The sequence below is a fragment of the Palaemon carinicauda genome, chromosome 6, assembly GCF_036898095.1.
Source record: "Palaemon carinicauda isolate YSFRI2023 chromosome 6, ASM3689809v2, whole genome shotgun sequence".
Taxonomy (NCBI): Eukaryota; Metazoa; Arthropoda; class Malacostraca; order Decapoda; family Palaemonidae; genus Palaemon; species Palaemon carinicauda.
Window position 1 is genome coordinate 139548877 of NC_090730.1, and position 26359 is coordinate 139575235.

Below are 26359 nucleotides of genomic sequence, written 5' to 3' on the forward strand. Positions count from 1 at the left end.
TCCGAATATACATTTTATACATGATCGTTCGGTTACTCCAATAGGTTCAAGAACTCTATGAAAAACGTGAAAGAACATCGACAAAGGCATCCCCATAGATATATAATATGGGCATCCCTATCGGTGAGTCATAACCACAGATATTCATTATTGAAAAAAAAAATCCTCATAAAAAATATTAGTAGAATTTAGTCTATTAGGGCTAATATAACAATTTAAAAAAATATAAACATTTGAAGGTCATAAACTCTACATCTATGTATGTCGATGTTAGCATATAGTAAACAGCAAACACTTACTCGAATATTGACGTATGAGTGTTACGAAGTTGGAAAGTAAAAAAAAAAAAAGTTTGACAGATAGGAAAAAGGCATGATACAATCATAAAAACAATAAATTTCACTACTGATAAATCTCAAAAGCTTAGCTGTAAGCATATGCGGTCATTTTGTAATCTATATTTTATAAAGGGGATTTACTAATTTCTAAAAGGACTATATAGAGTAGTTGACCCAATCTTGACATAACATACTGTTTAAAATTATCTCCATATTGACATTAGTTTGGTACTATATGGACAAACTTCCAAGCATAAGTTGTTCTTTATTCTAACTAGCTGCAATTTTCCGTTGTCAAATCATTTGTACTGGATGATGATTGTGATGATTGTATTCATACACACACCGTGTCCCTTTGAATACACTGCACGTTTATCTCATGGTCCCACAGTCTTCTTCATTCATACCAAGTATGAGGATTTATCTTATTGTAAGGACCTCTTTTTTTTTTCTGGCCCTATACTGCGGGGGAACCTTACTCTCTACAGCACATCCACGGTCATTTTATCATATATATTCCGAGGCATTTAGCATGTCATACTGCATATTCTTCATTTATTATCAAATCAACATTATCGAAGCTCTTAAAAAACAAGAAAGTCTTCAGTTTTTTTTTTAAAGACAATACCTTCAAATTTTTCGGATGTCCAATGGGAGCCTATTGTAAGGTCTCGAACCCGCATATTAGAAAGCTCTAGAACATACAGCAGATATACTTTATATCTTGTTCCAGTAATTTGACACCATCTATAACTCTTCTCATGTCATCACGATTTGTTGGCTGCACAATATTTAACAATTCTCTCTGATATTTGGACGTCCGGTTCTGATAACTTGATTGGTTATTGTACATATTCTAAACTCAATTCTTGCTTTAATAGTCAGCCAGTGTGAATCAATTAGTATAGGAGTGATCCTTTTTCCGGGTGGGATACATTTTATCAGTCTTAAGACGATATTCCTACACTGTTGTAGGCATTTAAACAGGTTGCCAAAAAACGTTGAAAACTGGTGATGTATGGGTTTACCAACAAAGTTTGTTACGTTTCTCAAGTTACTTCTGCATTTGAATAAAGTAGTTTGCTGACTTCATATCCTGTTTCGCGCGCTTTCTGCACCATTAGCGTGGAAACTTCCGTGTAGACGAACGTCTGTGGATATACGTAAATTTCATCTCCTGTGGTTTGCTGATAATGCAAGTGAAAATCTCTTACGTATGTATTTAATGAAGATGTGGTGTACATTGTTTGTGAAGTCTTATGATACGTAGTGATTGTGTGTATGAATAATCGGTAAACATTGGAGTTTAAAAAGTTGAAACTTGTGAGAAGGTTTGCCCAACTCGAAACATTGGGCGACCGGGTGTTAACCGACTGAAATTTGTACTGTAGCTCATTCGGTGGGGTTCTTTAGGCAAGTAGTTTCATTTCTTGGTTACCAGTATTTTTTATTAGAGGTATTCGTTGAAATTTGTTTCAGAATTCTTCTGTACCTCTAATTATAGGCTAAGACATCGGTAATACATAAGTATTGCCGGTAGATTTTTATCGTGGTTCAACGTAGTCTTTATCTACGGTAGTTATCGTAAGCGTTGATGTTTTTATTGTCCAATGAACTTCACTTATCAGATTACCTAGTAATGACCAAGATGTAGTCTTACCAATAGAGGATGACCGTTTGCCAGAGAATCGAAACTACTCCAAACCTCTCGGAATAATCCGGCAAAATTATAGAACGGTGCAGTAACCATTTTGTAGGAAATAAGACTTTCAATATACTTAATGGTTTTGATAAAGAATCCTGGTGGAAGTTCATAGTTTTGGGTTATGGTGGGTCGACTACCACATCTGATAAGCCCTGGCAGAGCCTATGTATTCCTGGGGCGGTTTTGTTATAGTTGCGGATGAATTAAGCTTTTCTACTGAAATACAGGTGTTTCCGACAGAAAAACTTCTGTTTCTTCGAAAATGACACTTATTTTCACAGCACATGAAAACTACATTATCTAAGGCAATAACTAATGTGGTTAGCATGTACTGCTTTGCCAGTACATAGGAGCTTGATGGTTTTCTTTTTCCGCGGGCAAAGTGAGCTCGGAGCAGAAGTCATTAGTTTTTTAAGTATCCCTGTTCATAGACGGTTTATTTGCTATTGAGATTGGGTCAAATTCAGTGAAAGCTTGTTATTCGCTACAAGAAAAGCTATTTTTTCTGTTCGAAATGCTGTTCCGTCTGTAGCTATAATTTTATTGTGGAAGCCGGTTACTCTTGGGTGCACAGAAAATTAATTTTTTTGCCCATTTTCTAGTTTGTTTTTCTGCAAAATGTCTACACAAGAACACTGCCTGATCTAAACTTCCCCCACCTAACCTAACCCACAAGCTATCCCACAAGCTGTCCTTGTACTCCTTACACGGTCTTATTTTTATCCGGCCGTCATCACATGTAGAGGTGGCCGCTATCATACATACACCCTGCTATGGCTTTGCGTTTGGTTTTGTCAACAATTACATTTTGAAACGCATTGAAATGTAGCGTACTAGTCTTTGTGTTATTATCTAGATTAACCTCTTAAACTTTTTTTTTGTCAGTCATTTTAATATAAAGCCAGTTACAGTATTCCAAACGTGTAATTTTTTTTGGTCAGTCATTTTAATATAAAGCCAGTTACAGTATTCCAAACGTGTAATAGTAATGAAACTGTCTAAACACTAGTTTTTGTTTGCTCGGCCTTCCGGATGCATAGACAACAGGAAACCAAAACAAGATCACCAGCAAACTTAACCCTCCCCACCTAACCTAACTTAGAAGTCATATCCTTACCTACCAGGGGAATGCCCCTGCGACCCCCCTCAAAGAGCTGTATCCATACCTAGCCATTTAGTCTGTGGAGAGAGGCCCCCAGGTCGATGCCTCTGAGCTAAAAGACCTGCCCCAGGGCTGCTCGGACCCCCTTGATGGCTAGGATGGAAACCCCCAGGCCGTCCATCAGGTGGACCAGGAAGCCTGCAATCTTGAGGACTGATGCATCCAGAGGCCTCAGGTTCTGCGTGGCACACTACTTCACAAACGTGGTCCACTTGGCCTGGTACACCTTGATCGAGGACTTCCGCAGATACCCCAGCATCCTCGAAGCCGTCTTCCCTGAGTATCCTTCTTTTCTCAACAGACGCTCGATAACCTGCACGCGTGTATCTGGAGGCACTGTCACTTTTGTCAAAAAGAAAACAAACCACTCTTAATCACTCACATGGGTTTTCAAGGAAAAACTGAAGAGAAGATGGGGATGGGTGTTCTATAACTACATTTTGGAGCTTAGGAATAAGTACTTGTAAGCTCTTAATTTGTTTAAAAAAAAAAAACTGACGTAAAAGTAGAAAGCTCCCCAAAGCTATTGAAACCACCGTATGCGCAGTGACTCGCCAGCATTCTCCTATACGTAAGCAATGGACTTATAGTTCGCATTTTAATCGACCAATAAGTTATACAGTAATGCACCAGCCCATTTTTAACATACAGAGAGAAATGCCAAACTAGCTTGCAATTAAAGTACTGTATCGTATATTAACCTTACAAACTACTGTACACGCTTTTACAACTGATAATCTTGTGTTTTATCCATTACGGACCATTAATAGTTTCCCAAACCACCTGTTTATTTTCTCTGTGCATAAAACAATTATGTACTGTAGGGATCCTATTGGGTAACTAGGGATTTGGGTGGCAAAACCAAAAAGAAGTGATCAAACATTATAGGTGGAATCGGAAAACAGGGAACAAAACCCCACTGATAAAGGACCCAGCAAGTTAGAAAAGTTAGAAAAAATACGTAGCTTATGAAAAGTACGTCATAATAAATCGCGTTTGTTAAGTGAGGGAAAACGTAGAATGAGGGGGACAACTGGGGTGAAATTTAGCCACACCGACTTGATTAATCTTAAGTCTCCTGGTCATCCTCCTTACATATTGGGGACCCATGCCTAACGTGACCTACGGCAGTATCATTTGTAAATTTGATAAATCATGTAATTCACACTTGCCGTGAATTACTTATTTGACTGTATTCTACTAAAGCAATAATTGCTCAGGGCTGTCATTTTAAATTACTTGATAGATTGAATTCCTAGCGCTTCTTACACAAACTGTAGACATCTAGTATCTGAAGATGTCTTAATAATGTCCGATAATATATTAGACAATCCAGCACTGTACTATTTTTGGGATTTGGTCTTTAGATAAAAGGAAAACTGCAAATGAAATTAGAAGATAGAAGATAAGAAATCAGACATTACAAATTTGATATTTGTAAGTGGTAATGGCCAAAAAGCATTTATATGGAAAACTAGACACCAAGGTAGCTAAAATGTTAATGAATACTTGGTTGAACATGCTTGATCTAAAAAGAAAATTAGTTTCCACACTAATACAAACCATTAGCCTTTAATTGGAGTATGACTTCCGTGGAGCTGGAATGCCTTTTGAAGATTTAATGAGATAGTAATTATAACTACTGTCAGGTGGAGGGGAATCACTACACACCTACTCTTGCTGCCTCTCAAATTTTGAGTTTTATTTTTTTCCTTTCTAGAATAAATGGATAATTGTGCAGACATGCTTACTTGTTTCAGTTCACCTGGATAAAATGAATGAAAAGTACAAGGGTATGCAGGTATTTCTGGGTAAAGCCACAAATATGAGCCAGCTTTATATGCAAAACATTTCAGTAAAACTAAGTTGAAGGATGGACGGTGTTGTTCCTGTGTGACGAGAACAACCTTCTTAGCTATTAATTCCCGAAGACTGTCCATCGAGTCAATTGTGATGACTCTGGTGAAGATGATTAAATTAGTGTTGCTGTCGCTGATGCCATTGTGTATAACTATGCAGACTAATCCTAAAACCACAGACTACAGCATATCTGACAGATCCAGTTGGGGTTCAGTGGGAGGACTCCCATAGGATGATTTCGATCTCGTTCCCTGTGTTGCTGACTTGCTAGGATTCTTTCGTCCTCTCGTGTACTTACCCTTGCATTGCACAGCGACTGCCACAGTAGTCTGTTGGAAGCACTAAAAGATCTTCTGGATTATTGTTGCATTTCCAAAGTGTTGTCTTTATATCCCAGGATATAGGAATACTGTACCTTCCAGGCAGGTTCATGCTGAACTCTCTTCCTTAGATATTTCTGTTCTCTGACACGTTGAAGAAGGCATTGGGTACACACTTCAAAAATGAGGTCTTGTCACTCGTATGAGAGACTGTGCTCATATGCGATCACGTTTGCTTGAGTATAGTTTGCTCACTCTTCAGCATCAGATGTTGTGTCTTTGGTTGTGTATAGCAAACATGCAGTATTTCATCCTAATTTAAGGGTGGTTACTTCGCATGAGGAATGAACAGGTTGACTACCGTACTTGGTCATTGGATGCAAGTTTTAGGGGTGGAGAGTCCTAAATTTTATTATCTTATCCTATCTTGCTCATGTTTATATTAAAGGTATCTAGGAGCTCGATACCTGGCTAATCCCTTTGCTATGATGACGTTGTTATATGTCAAAAACATGCGTGGTGATAGACGGTGACGTCCAGAGTCATTATTATTATTATTATTATTATTATTATTATTATTATTACAAGCTAAGGTGCAAATGCCTTCCAACTGTGGGAAATGTAAAGTCATGCACATAGGTTATAGTAACCCACAGTTAGATTACTTACTGCAGAGTAATGAAATAGAAAGTGTGGGCCAGGAGGAAGATCTCAGTACTGTATTATTATCAGCAAGGATTTGAAGTTCACCAAACGGAACATGAAAGCTGAAACGAAAGCACAAAACTAATAGGATACATAAAGAGACAATTCAAGTACAGAAACAGACACTGTACTGTACAGGTATTACAGCTGTACACATCACTAGTAAGACCCCATCTAGAATACGGAGTCCAATTCTGGACTCCAAGTATTCAGAAGGATATAGATAGACTAGAAGCAGTACAAGCTAGGGTCCCCAAACTAGTTCCAACACTAAGGCAATTTGGATATAGAGAAAGGATGGAACGTTAGAACTGACTTGATCTACAAACTCGACGACTAGGGGACAGTTAATAGAGGCATTCAAAATTCTTAAAGGAATAACAAATGTAGATTACAACAATCTATCGTGAAATTATTACGTAATAACATAGTCACATCGATAAATATAAAAAAAAATTCATAATTACAGTGCTTTACCACTTGAGTATTTTATATAAAAAAATCTGAAAAATTATTCTATAATTACTTTACAAGGAATAGAAAAAATGTTTTGGTTTAGAATGAATTACGAAGGAAAATAAAGTTAACTTGAACAATTTGTGTAATCAGCAGTAAAACAAATAAACATGGAAATATAGATTATTATAGAGTAAGTGAGCAAGTACTGTACAGTATATCCAATGGGGATGAATCTTGTACTTGATTAGCTTGATTAGCAGTCTATGCCCTTGTAGAGAAGGGGTTAAACAATTACAGTAGTTACCTACTTTAAACACTCCTTAATGTGCTTAGTATTCAACCATTTTCATTACTAAAAGTCTTAATGGGACCGTCTGCTGTATTGCATTTTTTCTATTTCAAAATACACCATTTCTATATATGTTTTAGACATATAATCCTTTCATCATGTAAAAATTTCAAGTCATTTGATAAACATTTTTTTGATTTAGCAAAAATCTTGATTTAAAAAAAAAAATTGACATTTTTCTCCACTAATATGACGCCAATTTTATTGAGACACCATCAAAACTTCTTTATAAATGAAATAAATCTGTGTGACGGGTTTTTGATTTTCATTTTTTTTTAATAATTTTTTGTCGATGCAAAATAATCATGAAAAAAAAAGAGTAAAGGGAAAATCAAAATTCTGTCACCTAAAATTGAAATGGACCACTTTTACTAAATGATGCGCCTCACAGAACATCAGGCCGTTGGAGGCCTCCATTCATAGAATAGCAGACTTCCTAGTCTATCTGAGAGACGACGTAGGCATGTCTATCCCGGCCATCAAAGGTGTCCAAGCTGCCTTGGGCCAGGTCTTCCTCCTCAAAGGTCTTGATCTAGGAGCTTCCCGACAAATCTCGATGCTCATTAAGAGCTTCGAGCAATCATGTTCTCCCCGTGCCTATAGAGTGCCCCAATGGGACGTGGCCAGAGTTCTGAAGGCTCTGTCTGAGCTGCCCTTCGAACCCTTTAAGGACATCTTAGACAAAGAGCTCACCCTCAAGATGGTCTTCCTTCTAGCCCTGGCATCAGCGAGCGAACTCCATGGGTTGTCGTACGAGGTCTTGCATACGAAAGGTTGGCGAGAGTTAAGTTTCAAGTTCCTGCCCGCCTTCATAGCCAAGACGCAGAACCCAGCTTAGTGGGACCCTAGGTTCGAGGGTTTTTCAGTGCCAGCGATTCTGCAGTCGGACAACCTGAGGGATTTGTTGCTGTGCCCAGTCAGGGCAGTTAGAAAGTACCTGGAAAGGATGGCCAGACTTCGCCCTGGGATCAAGAGTCTGTTCGTCTCCTCGGGTGGGGTGAAGAAAGCAGTGTGCAGGAATACTGTCTCCTCCTGGTTACGACAGGTGATTATGAGAGCCTACGACAGTACCGGAGTCTCCCTACCCATGTTATTAGTGGCCTGAGCACTTCGCTGGCCTACGAGAAGAACATGGCTGTGGGCCAGATCCTGAAGGCGGGCACATGGTCCAGGCAGTCAACCTTTACAGCCCACTACCTGAAGGACTGTACTAGAAAGTCTTTGGATGGCTTCTTTATTGGTCCGGTCATTTCTGCCCTCCAAAAGATTTAAGGTTGTAGCCCCGGGGAAGCCGTGGGAAGTAAGTCCAAGCGACACAAGTTCCTTCCTTACCTTTTCCCCCCTTATTCCCGCTTCCCTTCCATTCCCCTTTATTCCTTAGCCCTGCCATGTGGGAAACGTTCAGATGGAAGCGCCCATGTCCGGAGATTCTTACAGAGGTGAGTTACTTAGACACAAAATAGTTTTTTTGCGTAGTTTTCCCTAAGTCTCATATTCCGTTTTGGGTCAGAAGAACCTAGTCTCCTATCTCATAATCCGTTTTGGGTCAGAAGAATCAAGTCTCCTATCTAGGTTCAATCTTTATTATCCAGCCGGTGTCTCGGCCCGTAAGACCACCCCCGCCTCCTAAAGTATAAGTCTCCTAAGAAAGTAGATTGAGGTAAGTACTCCGTGTTGGAACAAATCCCAAATTTTAATTAATTTGTATTTTTCCTAACAGTACTTGCCTCGAACTACTTTCGGGTTATGGCCCGCCCATCCTTTCCTGAGTGTCTTACAGGACTTTGATACCATATCTATCATTAACTTACTGGTGACCGAGACCTGGCCACGCGCTCTCGCTGACCCGGGTCGCCTCAGGGTGCGTATTCATCCGCTACAGAGGGACCCACTATAGAAAACGGAGATAGGGGAAACTACACAAAATTCTGGTCGGTTGGGAGGAGAATCCAAGATACTCCTAAGAAAGTAGTTCGAGGTAAGTACTGTTAGGAAAAATACAAATTACTTAAAATTTGTGATACTATGGTCAGGAAGTTCGTGTAATTGGCCTTGATTTTAGTGCTTCCTTTGGCCGTATTAATCATGAGGCCCTTGTTTTCAAATTTAAAGTTGGGAATGGGTGGACTGTTTCCGAGCATTATTATTGAATTTTTAAGTAATAGATCTCAGAGTTGTTGATGGTCACCATAGTGAGTATAGGGATGTGATATCTGGTGTTCGACAGGGTAGTGTTCTTGGCCCATTACTTTTCATCTTATAAACACATGACATATGGTTTGGCCAAAACAAGCTTGTTGCATAAGCAGATGATGCTACTCTCTTTGCATCAATTCTATCTCTTAAATGTAAATCTGGGGTTGCTGAATCCCTTAATAAGACATCTAGCTACAATTAGTGCATGGGACAAATTATTGGGTATGAAGGTGAATCTTGAAAAAACTCAAAGTATGATTTTAAGTAGGTCAAGGACAGGGGCTCCTCAACATACGGATCTCAGCATTGATAATGTTTCTGTAACCTTGTTTGACTTCGAATTTTAGGTGTGATTCTCTACAGTGTATTTGAGAAACACATTAGGTCTGTGTCTTCTTCAATTGCGCTAAAGATTGGCCTATTGAGAAAGGGTTTTAAGATTTTCGGTGATCAATCCATTCTGAAGTGTTTTAATTCTTTCATTCTACCTTGTATCGAGTATTGTTCTTCTGTCGGATCTTCAGCTGCTGATTGTCATCTTAATTTGTTGGAGAGGAACTTACGTTCTATTAAATTTCTTATTCCTGATCTAGATATTAATCTTTGGCACCGTCGTTCAATTAGTTCATTAAGCATGGTGCATTAGATTTTTCATAATTTTGACCATCCTTTACATTCAGATCTTCCTGGAAAGATCCTTCCTGTTCGTAATACTAGGCATGCAGTTAATTCTATTAGTCAAGCCTTCTCCATCATGAGGCTCAATACTACATAGTATTGTAGAAGTCATATTCCAGCTGTGACCGAAGTCTCTGCACACGAATTGCTCGTGGAAATAGCTGAGTTGCGCGCAATATCGCGGCTTTTGCATGACAAAGGGCGCGATTCGCGAGCAGAAAGTGCTTGCAACGGGTCTTGAGTTAGTAGAACTTCATAAGTTTAAAGTTGCCGCAAATGTTTTAATGTTGAACAGGCTGATATAAATATTTATAGTTATGTATGAATTATCTATTTTAATATTGTTAATGGTTTTTTAAATATTTTAATTTTTCATTACTTATATCGTTTATTTTTTCCTCGTTTCCTTTCCTCACTGGGCTAAATAATAATAATAATAATAACCACCACCCCTCTATAGGTATATTGCCTAATTGAAAAGTGAATTGCTCATGTCTTTGAGTGGTTGGTACCTTAATACTCTCCCACCTAGCAATGATTACTGTACCATCTTGTAACCTAGTTTCACAGATTGTTTCTTGCTTGTGTTGAGGATGTTCATATCTATATTAAAGGACTGGTTTGTATAGCGGAGAGTAATACTGTATACACTACTTTCTTCTAAGATTTGTAAAATCGTCCTTAATCATAATTCCCCTTGAGCCTCTTGTCTCTACAATGGTTCTGCAATTTATGTCTCATGTAGGACTCGTTTGTATATAGGAAAAGTAAAGCCTGTTTTAAAATTTATATAGCACTGAAGTTTCTTTGCATTACTATGACCCTCTGTTACTTCTATTCCCTTTATTTGCTTCATGTTGAGTAATAAGACCACTCTAAATATGATGTAAAATATCTTCATACTTCATTTTCAACTTTAGTGTTTTGTTCTAGGTAACAAACGTTGATGGTTTCAAGCTCTCTAAGGATGGAGTTTACTCCTAAGAAGTCAGCTCTTTCCACTGTTAATGCAAGTAAGTGTTATATTGTTTTCTTTTCCATATAACTGTTATACTGTTTTCTTTTCCATGCAAGTGTTATACTGTTCTCTTTTTCATGTAAATGTTATACTGTTCTCTTTTCCATGTGACAGTGCAATATCAACTTACCCATTCTCTTTGTTTTTGATTAACTTATGCTAATAAAGAAGGTAGGGCTATCAGGTAACAGCGGTCTAAAGTGTGGATAATTTATTTTTCAGATGCTTTGAGGCATAATCCTTATGCCTCAGGCGGAAGTAAATTCATCCGGAAATTCAAGAACCATCGATCCAATGTGCATGTTACACCACCAAGGTCAGGGTCAGACATCCAGAGACGGTTTAACACCCGTGTAGATAGGATTTTATCCTCTGCAAAGACTACGTTAACATCCGAGGTCAAGACCACTCCAGTTAAACTCAAGTCGCCTCAACCTACCAAGCGACCATTCGTTGCTGTCAATGGAAAATTGGATAACAATGACCCTTATAATGTGTTTACAGATAGTGATGACGACCATCAACCTACTCCTCGAAAGGAACCTAGAACTCTTGTCACCAATGACAAAGAAAATCATTACCAGTCTAGTGATGAGGAATTACTGTCATCTAGGAAGGAGCAAAAAAATTCTGTGTGGTTACAAAAAAAGTCTCCACTTGGGAACTCAAAGCCTAAGTCTGTTAAAGTATATTCTAATAAGAGGAAGCCTCTACGCACAGTGAAGTCTAGATTAGTTAATGATGTATCTCCAGAACTGGTTGAGAAAGCCTATGGACCTAAGTCACTCTTTTCTGCAGAAAAAGAGAATGTTCCTGTACGTAAATCTGCAGATTCAACAACTTCCCAAGTCCCATTGCCACATTTAATTGGGTATGTATCTATCTCATGGCCAGAGTTACATTACTGTTATTATCATATGTTATTCTTAGGGTTTTATGTTATTGTCCAAAGTTTATTATTCTTAGGGTTTTGTTATTGTCCAAAGTTTATTAGGAGATTGCAAAATTTTCTTTGTTAGTAATTAGCGTAAATCCAATCATTTGTTGCTACACAAATACAAACTCTCATCCATTAATAGGAGTATGCTTTCAGCAATGCTGGGTACGGTTGTTATAAGTTTAACGAAGGGGGCTTAGTTATTGCTGGGTGGCAGGGAAACAATCCCCTCCCACCTAACAGGCCACTGAGCTCTCACTTTTTCAACCGATATACACACTCCGCTGTCAACTGGCTGTTTTAGTTTTTTTCTCCCAGATAATTATTGGTAGTTTATGTGGAAGGTATATTTGACAGCATCCTGGGGAGGAGTGTCTGCTGTGGCTGAGTAGAAGAGAGGGGACCGCTGCCCTTCATGTCAATGCCATCCTGTATCTGGAAAGGCGCTAGAGATGTATCTCGTGGCAGTGCTCTCTCTTCATAGAGTTCCTAGGAATTTTTTTTAATTTCTTTTTTTGTCTCCTTTTTGGGCCAGAGAATTCTTGGAGACTAAACAGTAGATGTGTTCACTTGACTTTTACAGTTTGTTACAGCACAAATACAAACTTTCATTCTTCACGTACAAGATATAGCAAAGCTGAAATACAGCTGTTGGGAGTGGAGGAAAAAACCCCCCCCCCTTACTTGCTCACTGAGTAGTCACTTTGATAGCAGCCATCAGAAAGGACAGATGTTCTTGCTGGTCGGATACATGGCCCTTTCTTTTTTCAGCGGGGTTGCAACTTCGATAAGTTGTGAGGATGCCTGCTGAAATGCAGAAGTTTTGGGGGGTGTCGGTTGAACTGTGCAGCACCCTAAGAGCTAGGAGAAAAAGATCCTTACCTTTTGTGCCCTTCCTGCAGAGGACACTCCTGCCATCAGGCCTCACCCAGTGATGTGTGTAGGGAGTGGTAACCTTGTTGGGAGATGTATGGCAGGAGGAGGAAGTAGTATTCTTGAGGTATCCTTCAGCTTCGGGGTCATCCTCGAGGTCGAAGTCCCGACTTCTTACCCTTTTCCTTGGTATGCTGCCCTCTGAGCTTCCTCCTAAGGAGAGGCTCTTCTAGGCCCTGCAAGAACAGAGTGCAGCCCCAGCCCATGTGAGAGAAGTCATCTGCTCTTCTCCCCCAGATACCACAGAGAGATAAATCTCCCAGGAGATCTTCCCCCGGGAAGCGGACTTGCCAGAGGACTCGGGCATCTCGAGCACACCCTCTTGTGAGACCTAGCAAGAGTGAGGGGGTGCCTCCTTCAGATCTTCAGTGTTCTGACCTTCACTCCTATAGAAGGAGTACTCTAGTTTCCTACAGTGTGCTCACAAGGATACAAAGCAACCTTTGCCAGAACCTTCCTCTCTGGAGGACCAAGATCTTGGACATGTTTCAGCCAACACCCTGGCGAGCCTCAACCAGGTGCTACGTACCCACACGCGCTTTAGCAAGACGCGCCTCATCTAAGTGCACTCCACCCAAATGTGCCTCGTCTAGATTGTCAAGAAGCGCATCGCCTACGCACACTTCGCCGACGTGCACGTATAAATATCACCCCAGTAGGAAGAATCTGCCAATCATACAAAGGGGGAGAGGATGTGGACGGCAATCCTCTTACTGTACCACGTGTGGGAGAATGCCTGCAATTCAAATGTAAGAAGTGATGGTATTGCAGCGTGGAAAGATGGATGGTGGCTGTCCATCAATCTGGATACCTCAGTCTTGAAAGAAGGCCAGGGCAGGTGGGGGGTGGGTAAGAAAGGACCCATGTGACACGAGTAGTGCTTTCACACTGCTACCTTAGGCTGTGAATAAAGGGGTCACACTCTTTCTTCACTGTTTTCTGTTATTATTTCAGAAAATATTACTGTTTTCGAATCCAGGCTAATGCCTTTTATGTGCTGTGTACCAAACTGCTAAGAGAATTACCGAAATGGAGCAAAAGTGAGTGCGTTTTACTAATACAGTATATTATTGTAGTATGGAATCAGGCTACTGTCACGGGGAAGTTTTATTTCATTCATTTTTTGTCTAATTTTTTTTAGCCAAATTATTCAGAGCAGTCTCCTTTTGGTGTGTATGATTTCCTAATTTTTCCTTAAGAATTATCAGCTGTAGACTGAATAAAGAAATTGTGTATGTTTAGTGAGTGCATGTGTGAGAAAAAGAAGGGTTGTAGATGGCCAGGTGTTCCACCTTCTTATCAATCGACCTACTTCTGCTGACTGCTCTTTCCTCCTCCTCCCCCCCCACTGACTAGGCCTGTATTTGAGACGGCCTTAGGTGTACCCTCCCCTAATTCCAACACTAATGTCATCAACCTATCACCAGGGATAGGTGAAGGACATAGCCCTTTGGGCAGAAATCCAGGTTATGCTGGAGAATTGCACTCTCGTCGAGGTGGACAACAGCTCTGCAGTCTTTTTCAATTGATTGTTTCTGGTTGAAAAGCTATCTGGAGGATGAGACCAGTCATAGACCTGTCAACCTTGTATAAGTTTGTGTTATAAATGGTGTTCAAGATGGAGACAGCAGCCACAGTCAGGCAGGCGATTATCCCTAGGTACTTCATGATGACATTAGACATCTTAGATACGTAATTCAGATTGCAATCCATCCTGTCTCCGGGGAGTACCTCCCCTTTGTCCTGTCTGGCAAAATTTACTAATTCACTGCTTTGCTTCAATATCTCAATAGCAACACTCATTTACCAGCGTCTACATGCTAATGTCAGTCAGTGCAGGCACATGCCAACGGCATTCGTCACTTAGAATACATAGATGATTGGCTGATCTTGGCAGACTCCTTTCGTTTTGTCACGATCTAGGGATCATGGGGTATTGGAAGAAGTCCGTGCTGGGGCTAATTAAAAAACTTGTTTTCTTTCGAATGGACATTGACAAGGCTTTTGGGAGGACAACATAAATCTTTTTACAATGGTAGGAATAAAGGAAGACTCTAAAACATAGTTTCTTTTTGGCTTTGTAGGACAGTCACACCTTTCCCTACAGGCAAGATGATGTAGGGACCATACCGGATTTGTGCTCAGGTAGATCCAGTTTATCAGATCTATTCAAGCTTTCGGGAATAACCTATTGGGCGTAAGTCATAAGGACGAGTGTTGTTGCTGCAGAACAGTCTCTACCCATCATTTACAGACGTAGTCCCACAGTTCCCTGAATATCATTATCCTCGGCCTGGTGGTATTTACTAAAGACATTATGTAAATAGTAAACAGATATTAGTCCTGATTTGAGTAGAATGAGAAGTGAGAGGTTGACTGGTCATTTTACCTTTTCTTTCTTCGCCTACCTTGAGGTGCAGCTGTTGCTCTATTATTTGTTGGATCAGGGACTAGATGTAGGGAACCACATGATTGAGCAACTTTACTTACAAGGATAGCCAGTTGTATGCAACCCATTTTTCATGACCATACATTTTGGTTTAATATCTTCCATACGAATATAGGTTTACCTTGACCGTTGTACCAGTTCCTGGTAGTGGCCTAACCTAATACATCTGCATGGCTAGGTTGTTAGAAGGTTGACAAGAGACATTACTTTCACTGCTATACAGAACTGAAGTGCTTGCCTATTTCCTGGTATAGTAAACCATCCAGTACCTCTGTACCATGGTTTTCCACTGTTTTGGGTTTGGGTTAGTTCTCTTGCTTTGAGGGTACGCTCAGGTACAGTATTCTATCTTATTTATCTTTCCCCTTTTTCAAGTTTTTATAGTTTATATATAAATATGTAATTTAATGTTACTGTTCTTAAAATATTTCATTTTAATTGTTCATTACTTATCTTGGAATTTATTTCCTTGTTTCCTCTCCTCACTGGGCTGTTTTCCCTGTTGGAGCCCTTGGACTTATAACATCCTGCTTTTCCAACTAGGGTTATAGCTTAGCTAGTAAATGATAACAATAATAATAATAATAATAGAATCTCCTATTAAAGGATGAGGGCTGGTATTCTGTAAGAACAAATAAAATTTTTTTGAAGTGATTTGTTTTGGTCCTAAACAAACATTTAGTCCTTTAAGTTTCACTTCCCTTAACCACCCCACAAATCCTAGGCTGAAGGTCAGCGATGGGTCAGTGGCAGTAACTACTGCTACCTCGTTAAAGTTTTAAAGGCTGTCATACACAGCTGGAAGCATATTTCTATTAAAGGACTAAGGTGTGTATATTTAGGAAAAATACAAATTACTTTAAAAATGTTGTGATTTCAAGATGTTTCAATTATTATTTTATTTATTGGTAATTTTAGTGGTGTAGGAATAATAGGGTTCTTGGTCCGGAATCAAACCCAACAAATTCTTACCTTTGATTGATCTATTTAGAATTTAGAAATTCATTTTCATACACTTACAGATCTGATAAGAATTTAATTGACTCAATCTAATGTATCATTGATCTAATTCACTTTGAATTTAATGCACTTGACGCCATACACTATGAATCACAACAATGTGACTTTACGCATAAATCATGTCCTTTATTATGGTGGCAAATATAACCCAAATATAATTAGTTACAAATTTTGGTAATACAATAATTTTTAAGATGAAAAGTCCTTTGTCTACACAAGTTCATCCATTACCAATAATGGCATCATAAATAATGGTCAACACATAATAAGTTCTGTGCAAAGATTAAATCCATTGCTTTGATTACCCTTTTCTGTTATCTGAAGCTAACTATTTGCAGAATTTATGCACTATTCATATAGCAACTACGCTGTGCAAATTATTAGTGTGCACAATATTTGATCCACGTGGAAACATCATCTTTACGCCAAAGAAAGTAGCAGCATAGAATATTTTGTCACCAACTGCAAAAGAACAACTCTTCTTATATAAAAAGGAAAAAATATATACAATATATTAATCAGCTCCAAGCATTTCTTGTAGTGCTCATACTTTTCATACACAATGGAACTATTCAATTGGTTACTTCTCATTCTAACAGCCTCCTGTCTTTGCAGAAAACTTAAAATTTAACCAATGTAATGGCAGTTTTTATTTTATATGCTGCATCTTTACATGTGCATTCATACACATCACACTTATCAAAGAACATCAATTTAGGTGCTAATGGAATGAATTATTTCAAGGCGCTTAGTTATTGACATGTTTAGATGAATATAGCTTCACTTGAAAATAGGGTAGGATAATTGACCTTTTAGTATGTTCATGTTTTCTTCTCAGATTATCTGGTAATAGTGATTTTCCTTTCAGATTTCCAAATTATGGTAATACCTGCTACCTTAATTCAGTACTACAATCATTGCTTGGGTTGCCTACATTCCTGTGTGATTATCGTCAAATTGCATCTGAACTTGGCTTGAATAGTACCTCCCTATTTTATGGTCTCAGCCAGGTTTTATACAGTCGAATGAAGGGTCAAGCAACTGGTTTGAAGCTATCTTTAAGGTCAGTGCATATGGAATTTTTGTAAAGTTTATAATAACTTTTACCAAAATTGAATATACAATCTTTTTCTAAGTAGAGACTCATCAGTTTATCCCTTTCTATAAGAAGGCAGGAATTTATTAAGTTATTGGTGGTCCAAGCCATTGCAAAATGGGTATTTTCATCATCTGGCCTTAACTCTGTGTTTAAAATATTTTGTTTGTATGCCAAGGCGCCGAGGGACCTGTCAGTGGGGACTTCTCCACAAATAAACGATAAGGGTTTGTATTTGCATAGGAACAAATTACAAATTTTAAAGTAATTTTTATTTTTCATAGCTATACAATCTCGAGTCGTTTGTCTATATTGTCCGCCTAAACCACTCTGCAAGTGCCAACCAAAAGACTATGGGAGTGTATGTGCTAAAATTTAGCCAAAGCGCTGGGGGTTACATTATGCATCCGTGCAATATTGCCACACCCACAAGCATTTCTTCTATCTGGTTGTAACAAAACTTGTGCCAGAGCTTATCCAGATAATTGATGGGGGGGGGGGGGGGTGTAATTAACTAGGAAAAATGCAAGTTATTTTAAAAATTAGTTTGTTCCAACACGAATACTTACCTCGAACTACTTTCTTAGGAGTTACCTGTAATCTCCTCTCTACCGACCAGAGTTTTGTGTAGTATACCCTATACCCGTTTTCTATGGAGGGCTAACCCGGGAGTGAGAGAACGTGCCCCGAGGGTAGCCTTTGAGCTAGGTCGAGGTCCGCTTGGGTCTCGTGAGTCAGTAAGTTCTCTGGTCGCGACGTGATACCATACCCTCACGTCGCTCTCATCACTCTCGACCCTTTGTGTCCGCCTCGTGTGTCCCGCGTGGTTACTGCGTGGTTACTGCGTGGTAGCTTTGTGCTTATCCCTTGTGTTCTTGTGTGTTCACTACCCTTCCTTGTGCTTCCCAAGTGTATCCCTTTGATTCCCTTCGTTCCTGTGTCTTGTGGTTGTGTGCTATGGAGCAGATCCGCCGTTGTCCTGGGCCCAGAGCCGTAAAGTCGTGTGGAGCGTTCCTCTCCAAGCCCGAAGTGGACCCTCACTCCCTTTGCTCTTCCTGTAGGGGCAGGATGTGCTCGCCATCGGATACGTGCTTTGAGTGTGTTGGTTGGAGTGAGATTCAGTGGGTGCGATACGGCACGAAGAAAAAGAAGTCGTCGAAACGTTCGCCCAGGAAATCTAGCGTCTCTTCGCCGCTACCGTCACCCAGTGGACGGTCCGACGGGGCTTCTGTCTCGCCTTCCCCTACCCAGAGTAGGGGACGAGGTAAGTCCGTTGCGGGGAAAGAGCCGAGGGTTCTTCCCCAGGAGTCTAATGTGTGTGAAGTGGGGGTTGCGGGGACTTCTCAGGCTAGTGGGGAGCCTGGTAGTGCTGTGTCGGGGGGTTCTAGAGACTGCCCTTGTGCTTGGGGGGCACGTTTCCTCCAACGACCCCTTATGGTGTAGTAATGTTGTACCTGTTTCTTCGCCCCCTTCGTAGGCCTGTGTTTCAGGTTCTTCGGCAGGTGGCGACGCCCAGGGTAAGTTAGACTCCACAGTAAGTGATTCCTTCGGGTGGAAGCTCCCTAAAACGCCAGGTAGGTCCCCTATGCAGATGGAAGAGGGCCTGGATACCTGGTTCCCTAGTGTAGGGCGTCAACCCTCTTTTCCAGCTCCTCTTGACGACGGTCCCAGAAACCTTCCTGCAACCCTCTACCTCGGGTACAGTTTCGTCGGGCTCTTCGAATGGTGGGGCATCGTTCTCTTCAGAAGAAGAAACCAGGAGGAGACATCGGCGCCGGAGGGAGCGGTCCAGGAGCAGGCGTTCCCGCTCAAGATCCCGTTCGAGGTTCAGCAGGAGACGGTCCCGCTCTCCACGGAGGAAACACAGGAGGAGTAGGTCCCCCGATGGTGATTGGGTCTTCGTTCCCCGTAAGTCTGAGTTACAGTGTTCCCCGGACCGGCAATCCAGGGATTTCTCGCCACGAAGACCATCCTCCAGGCGTAGATATGACCCTCGCAGGGAGAAAGGCGAGAAGGCCGCTTCAGGCAGGCGTAAGGCCGTGAAGCTTCCGGTTCACCCCGCCCAGCGGGGGGAACCGTGCTTCCTTACGGGCAGCCTGGCCGAATCAGCCCAGCTGGTTAGGCCCTCGGACTTTAAGGAACAGTTCCCTCCGTCGGGTCAGCCCACGGGATCCGCCGCCTCGTCCCCCAGAGAGAATGCACGAACGGTAGTCCTCGCCGGCACGGCGATGCCAGTTCTGACCCCCGAACCTGGTGCGGAGGTTTCCGCCGGGGAAGACCAGTACCACCGCAGGGGAGTGCCTGTTGTGCCAGAATCAATTCGCCCGGTGGGAGTGCCCGGTGACCCGGATCCTCGGGATCAGGCCGAAGGTTCTGCTGACGGTAGGGAAGGTTCCCCGCCCGAGGACTCGGCCTATCGGAAAGTTATAGGCCTGATCCGAAGGCATCATAGAATTGAAGAGCCGGTTACAACCGATGAGGACTACTGGAGGTCCAGCCTTACCCGCTTGATGCAGGCACCCGTCCAACAGAAAACCTCCCTGGCCCTACCAGTGGCCCGAGATCTCGTCCTGGGACGGGCTCACGTCGATAGAGTTGTGGCAGGCAATGCCGAAGCTCCCAAAACCCAGAGCTCTTCGAAGTTGCTCCAAGGGCTCAAGACACAGAGCAGGGTTTATGTGCCAGAGGGACAACGACCGGGAGCCTGCAAGGTGGAGCCGGCCCTCGACGTTCTGGGACAGGGTGCCTCGGAGGACAGAGCCTCTTCAGCCCCGATTTGTTTTTCACAGTCGGAGGCTGCAATGATGGAGGAGATGTCGAAAGACCTAGTTCACGTCTCCTCTTGGTTGGACTGGTGGGCTTCCACACTGGTAGGTGTGCAAGCCACATATGACTTGACGGACCCAGAACAGCAAAGCCTCCTGAGGGAGCTTATCATCTCCGAGGGCAAGACCCTGAAGTTCCTCACGTATCAGTCCCTTGCCCTGTCAGCGAATTGGGTTCTTCGCAAAAGGGACACCATTCTGGCGAAGCTTTCCCGGAAGGTCCCAGACAGAGAGGCGAGGGCCATGAGGAGCCTTCCTGTGTGGGGTGACTCCTTGTTCCTCTTGAAGGAGCTAGAGGAGATCATGGAAAAGGTGGCTAAAAGAAAAGAAGTGAACGCTCCCAGGCCTCCACCGGTAAAGAGGCCCCCCTACAAGAGGTCAGCCTCAGACGGTCCCTCTACTTCTCAGGCCCCGCCTAACCTGACGAGGATAGAAGCCCCTTCTTCCTCGTGGGCCTCAGCGCCTCAGCCCCCCCATGGAGGAGCTCCAGCAGCGTCGGCCTCGTTTAGGACAGGATATTCTGCCTCCAGGAGAGGCCGTTCAGGCCGCTCCTCCAGGAGGAGGTAGAGTGGGAGGCCCCCTACTCCTGCCCAAGCCTCAGGTTGGGGGATGCCTCAGACTACATTGCCAAGCATGGAAGGCTCACGGAGCAGAGCCCTGGACAGTATCCGTACTGAAGGAGGGGTACAGGTTACCGTTCTTGACAGAACCCCCCCCCCTTTAATTCCGGCCAGCCTGTCGGAGTGGCTGGCACCCAAGGACCCGTTGAAGAGGGCGGCCCTTCAAGAAGAGGTGTCCACGATGTTGGAGAAGGGTGCCATGGAGGAGATCCTGCACCCAGGGCCAGGTTTCTACAGCCGCCTGTTCCTGGTAGAAAAGGCGACGGGGGGGTGGAGACCGGTGATAGACCTGTCAGCTCTCAACAAGTTTGTGCGAAAGACAGATTTCAAAATGGACACTCCGAAGTCAGTCTTGCTGTCCTTGAGGGAGAAAGACTACATGATGACCATAGACCTCAAGGACGCATACTTCCAAATCCCGGTCCACCCCTCAAGTCGGAAGTTTCTCCGGGTTAAATGGGGTACCCAGATCCTGCAATTCAAGACCCTTTGCTTCGGGTTGTCGACAGCTCCCCAGGTATTCACGAGAGTCTTCACGACAGTCTCGGTGTGGGCTCACGAGCGGGGCATTCGCCTCATCCGGTACCTGGACGACTGGTTGCTTCTTTCCTCCTCGGAGGACGTTTTGAAGGAGCAGGGTATAAAACTTCTCCAGTTTTGCAAGGGTCTGGGTATCATGATCAACCCAGAAAAATCCAACCTATCTCCCTCCACCAGAATGACCTATTTGGGGATGACACTGGATTCCCTACTAGTGAAAGCTTTCCCGTCGGAGGAGAGGATAAGCAATCCGATGAAGATCCTTCTTCCTTTCCTGTCGGGGCAACCCAGGAGGGCGAAGGACTGGCAAAGGCTAATAGGTCATCTGGTGTCGTTGGAGAAACTGGTTCCCCAGGGGAGACTCAGACTCAGAGCCGTCCAATGGAACCTGAAGAGCTTCTGGAACCAACTGGACTCGCCCCAGAAATTAATCCCAGTCCTACCAAACACAATACCCTCCCTGGAATGGTGGCATTGCCGGTCGAACTCGCTCAAGGGGATGCCCTTCGTGACCGACCCTCCCGAGTTGCATCTATTCACAGACGCCTCCAACGAGGGATGGGGAGCCCATCTCCTCAACGGGACGGCGAGAGGAACCTGGATGGACGGGGAGAAAGGCCTACACATCAATGTCCTAGAGTTGAAGGCAGTCCAGAAAGCTTGCCTGCACTTCATCGATCTACTAAGGGGAAACACTGTGGCGTTGATGTGCGACAACGCCACAGTGGTAGCGTACATAAAGAAGCAGGGAGGCTTAAAATCAAGGGAGTTGTGCGATCTCGCCCTAGAGATCCTAGATTGGGCGGAAGCGAACCAGATAGTGTTATTGGCAAGGTTCATCCCCGGGAAAAAGAACGTTCTAGCCGACGGTCTCAGCAGGATAGGTCAGATAGTAGGAACAGAATGGTCCCTCCTCCCAGAAGTAGCCAGGCTCATCATTCAACGTTGGGGTTCCCCGGTGATGGACCTCTTTGCAACCAAGCTGAACGCGCAACTTCCCGTGTATTGTTCTCCTGTCCCAGACCCAAAGGCAGCCTTGGAGGATGCCTTTCAGCACAAGTGGGACAACCTAGACGTGTACGCTTTTCCCCCCTTCACGTTGATCAGGCAAGTGCTCAACAGAGTAAGGGCTGCCCGGAACTTAAGGATGACTTTGGTAGCGCCCTGGTGGCCGGAGAGAGAGTGGTTCGCAGACCTAAAAGACCTGACGAGCCATCCTCCGTGGCCACTCCCCGACAGGTCAGATCTTCTACAACAGCCTCACTTTCTCAGGTTCCACGACAACCCACAGTCTCTACGCCTTCACGCCTGGAGACTATCGAGCGACTCCTGAAGAAGGAAGGATACAGTATTCGGCAGGAACAGCTAAGAGGATGTCGCGATACCTGAGAAGGTCGTCGGCAGTGGTCTACCAAGCGAAGTGAGCCTCTTTCACGAAGTGGTGCGCTTCGAAGCGCATAAAACCCCTCAAAAGCCTCGGCCCCAGATATCGCAGACTTTCTAGTATATCTCAGGGACGAGATAGGGATGTCAATCCCAGCTATAAAAGGAGTACGAGCAGCCTTGGGTCAAGTCTTCCTTCTGAAGGGCATCGACCTGGGTTCCTCTAGACACATCTCTATGCTTGTCAGGAGTTTTGAACAGTCCTGCCCCCCTCAAACTGTTAGGGTGCCTCAGTGGGACTTAGCTAGGGTCCTGAAGATGTTAAGTAGCCCCCCCTTTGAACCAATGAAGGATATTGTAGACAGGGATCTCACTCTCAAGACAGTCTTTTTGTTGGCCTTGGCCTCTGCGAAAAGGGTAGGTGAGATCCATGGGCTGTCTTATGACGTCTCTCATTCGAAGGGGTGGAAAGAGATCTCTTTCAAGTTCGTCCCTTCGTTCGTGGCGAAAACCCAGAACCCAGCAGTCTGGGATCCTAAATTCGAGGGGTTCTCTCTGCCAGCTATTCCTAGGACTGGGAATCCTGAGGATTTGAGGTTATGCCCTGTCCGTGCCATTAGAAAATACCTTGAGAGGACTGCACATCTCCGGCTAGGCATCAAGAGCCTTTTCGTCTCCACAGGTGTTACAAAGAAGCAGGTATCGAAGAATACCATTTCCTTTTGGTTGAGACAAGTTATTGCCAGGGCCTACAAAGAGGAGGGACTGGCCTTGCCAGGCACTCCCAAGCCCCATGACATCAGAGGTCTGAGCACTTCCTTAGCCTTTGAGAAGAACATGGCAGTGGGCCAGATCCTTCGAGCGGGCACCTGGTCGAACCAGTCAACCTTTACTGCCCATTACCTCAAGGACTACTCAAGAAGGTCCTTAGACGGGTTCTCCATTGGGACAGTCATCTCCGCGCTCCAAGTGATTTAAAGGTGAAGCCCCAGGCACAATCGTGGATAGCAAAATCAGGAGACACAGGTTCGTTCCTTTTCACCCTAATCCCCGTTTCCTATCCCTATCGGAGATAACCACACTTATGTAACCATTGAAGAACACGTCTCTGCAACTGCATTACTGGACTCAGCATCAGAAGAATTTTTCAAAGGGTGAGTACTTAGACACTAACGTGAGCTCTTTGTGTAGTTACCCTACCGTCCGTTTTCCCAGTTTGTTTTTGTTTTAAAACCTAGTTCATATCTAGGCTTCTTGGCGTCCGCTTGCTGGGTCTGAAGGTCAGGAAGTCACTCCCACCTCCTAAAGTGTAAGTCTCCTAAGAAAGTAGTTCGAGGGAAGTATTCGTGTTGGAACAAATAAAAAATTTTAAGTAATTTTTATTTTTCCTAACATACTTACCGAGAACTACTTTCGGGTAATGGCCCTCCCTTCCTTCCCCGAGTGCCTTTCTGCCCTTGCAGGGACTTTTTGCAACATCCGAGGAACTTACTGACTCACGAGACCCAAGCGGACTTCGACCTAGCTCAAAGGCTACCCTCGGGGCACGTTCTCTCACTCCCGGGTTAGCCCTCCATAGAAAACGGGTATAGGGTATACTACACAAAACTCTGGTCGGTAGAGAGGAGATTACAGGTAACTCCTAAGAAAGTAGTTCTCGGTAAGTATGTTAGGAAAAATAAAAATTACTTAAAATTTTTGATATTTTTAATATTAATGTGGGATCTTACTGGTACTAGCACTTTGCCTATTGTTCAAATATATTCCATTCTAGTTCATTATTTGTGTTTTATAAATAGTACTTGAATTTTATTTAATTCCAACCTAGTCCCCCATTAAGTTGTGGTACACATTCCAGCTTAGTAAATTAGAATAAAGTTAATTTAGTGACAAGATCTAGCCTGGAAATTTTTTTGTGTGTGTGTAATATTTGAATTGAATTATAAGCTCAAGATGGAGATGACTGGCGAAATCTAACAGAGGCCCTTTACGTTAATTGGTGTAAGAGGAGGTGATGATGAATATTTATAGAATTTTTATTATTTCTTTTCAGAACTGTTAAGGAAAATTTAGAGAGGATAGATGGCTCCTTCTCAGGTTTCAAGATGCAGGATGCTAATGAATTTTTGACTAAAATTCTTGACGTAATTAAAGATGAAATTGATAGATGCTATGCTAGTCAATCCCCTGTGTCCAAGACTACCAAGATTGAATCTCATGACAAACTTGCATGTAGCTCTGCTGAAGATACCGATGATGAGATTTTTCTTAGTGGTGCAAGGAGTGTTAATGATGATGCATGTGACTTGATAATGGAAGTTACTACTGGGGACAGTGGTATTCAAGACTGTGATAATGTAAACTATGATTCAGACCCTGGTAGTGAACTTGTGATGGGCAAAAGTCAGCGGAATCAGAAAAGCCTTAGTGCAAAAATGCATGATATAATTCATGCAGAAACAAATCCAGCTCAAGTGTGGAAAAATCCAGTGAAAGACAATTTTGAATTCCAGTTACTAGAATCCTACAGATGCCTTGGGTAGGACATTTTATATTGTTTCAGTATAAACATTTTCTTATTCTTATAGATGTAGAAATTGGTTTTTATTTCTTAGGTACCATGCTCTCTCTCTCTCTCTCTCTCTCTCTCTCTCTCTCTCTCTCTCTCTCTCTCTCTCTCTCTCTCTCTCTTTTTTTTTCCATTCAGTGTGAAGTGATCATAAAATAATTTTTTCAAGAAATTTATTTTATATGATGGTAAAGCACTTTGATTTTGTGTTAAAAAAAAAAAATCATCGAAGTGAATTTATTCCGTAATAATTCCACGAGGAATAATGTCAAATACCGCGTAGCATGTTAATAAATGGAGACAATGAGTGGTATAAATTTACTCATGAAAAAAATGAACAATACTAATATCAAATATATGACATAATGATTTTATTTTGTAGAAATATTAGTTGAGATAAAAGGAATAGAATAAGAAGAAAAAATCTCTTGTGTCAACTTGCATTACCGGTAACACGCTTTGGAGTCTTTGTGGGTGGGACTGGAGTCAGAGGCGGAGAACCGAAGGCGGTTGAAGTACGTAGTAGTTTTTGTCATTTGAAAATTTATACCAACATAGAAATACACCAAAATAGACCTTAAATAACCATGATTAAGGAGTAGAATCACAAGTGTTTTAGTTGTTTGGGGTGGGGTTAAATGTGAGTATTCCTTTATCTCTAAGCTGGAGGGTGTCATGGGGGTTGTCAGTAATGCCTGAGTAAGGGAGTGTCACCATTGGCTAGAGAGAGTGGTGTGACTCTTTATGTAACATAAAAAGACTAAAATAGCTCTTTCACAATCAGAAATTAAGGCTAGAATCCCAAAAACTTGATTGGTTGGCTGAAGAAAGGAGGGGGGAGGGGGGGGGGATGGCTAATATCAGGGATGGGGAAATTTATTAGTGAGTTTCCCGTGTGTGAACTGTGTGTGATATACGACCATGTGCTATACTTTTCTAGGATATACAAGTATTTTCAACCTCCTTATGGCTTATATTTTTAAGTGACGTATCCGGACGTCATCGTTTGTATCACCAGGAATGTTTTTAGGTCAAACGACATCATCCTATCAAAGGGGTTAAGAGAGCTACTCAAGATCATTCATCTTTAAATAGTTTGAAGGAATATCTTGAAGGTAGTGCTCCAAACATATTGCCATAGTTTGGTTATAAATCATACCATCCTTGCAAGCTACTTCATGTCTAAAATCTAATGAT

General features: G+C 42.5%; 1 protein-coding gene across 2 annotated transcripts in view; it reads left to right on the forward strand.

The window, feature by feature from the left end:
* The first annotated feature begins 1400 nt into the window (after positions 1–1400).
* The window catches only part of LOC137642665 (ubiquitin carboxyl-terminal hydrolase 37-like), a 50032-nt gene continuing 25073 nt past the window's right edge, over positions 1401–26359 (forward strand). Inside the window, exons 1-5 of one of the 2 annotated variants that reach the window (XM_068375433.1) lie at positions 1401–1552; positions 10706–10785; positions 11013–11661; positions 16998–17192; positions 24647–25132. In XM_068375433.1, the coding sequence (XP_068231534.1) occupies positions 10719–10785; positions 11013–11661; positions 16998–17192; positions 24647–25132 (1397 nt within the window). In that variant the 5' untranslated portion in view covers positions 1401–1552; positions 10706–10718. The other variant, XM_068375434.1, reaches the window with a different exon arrangement.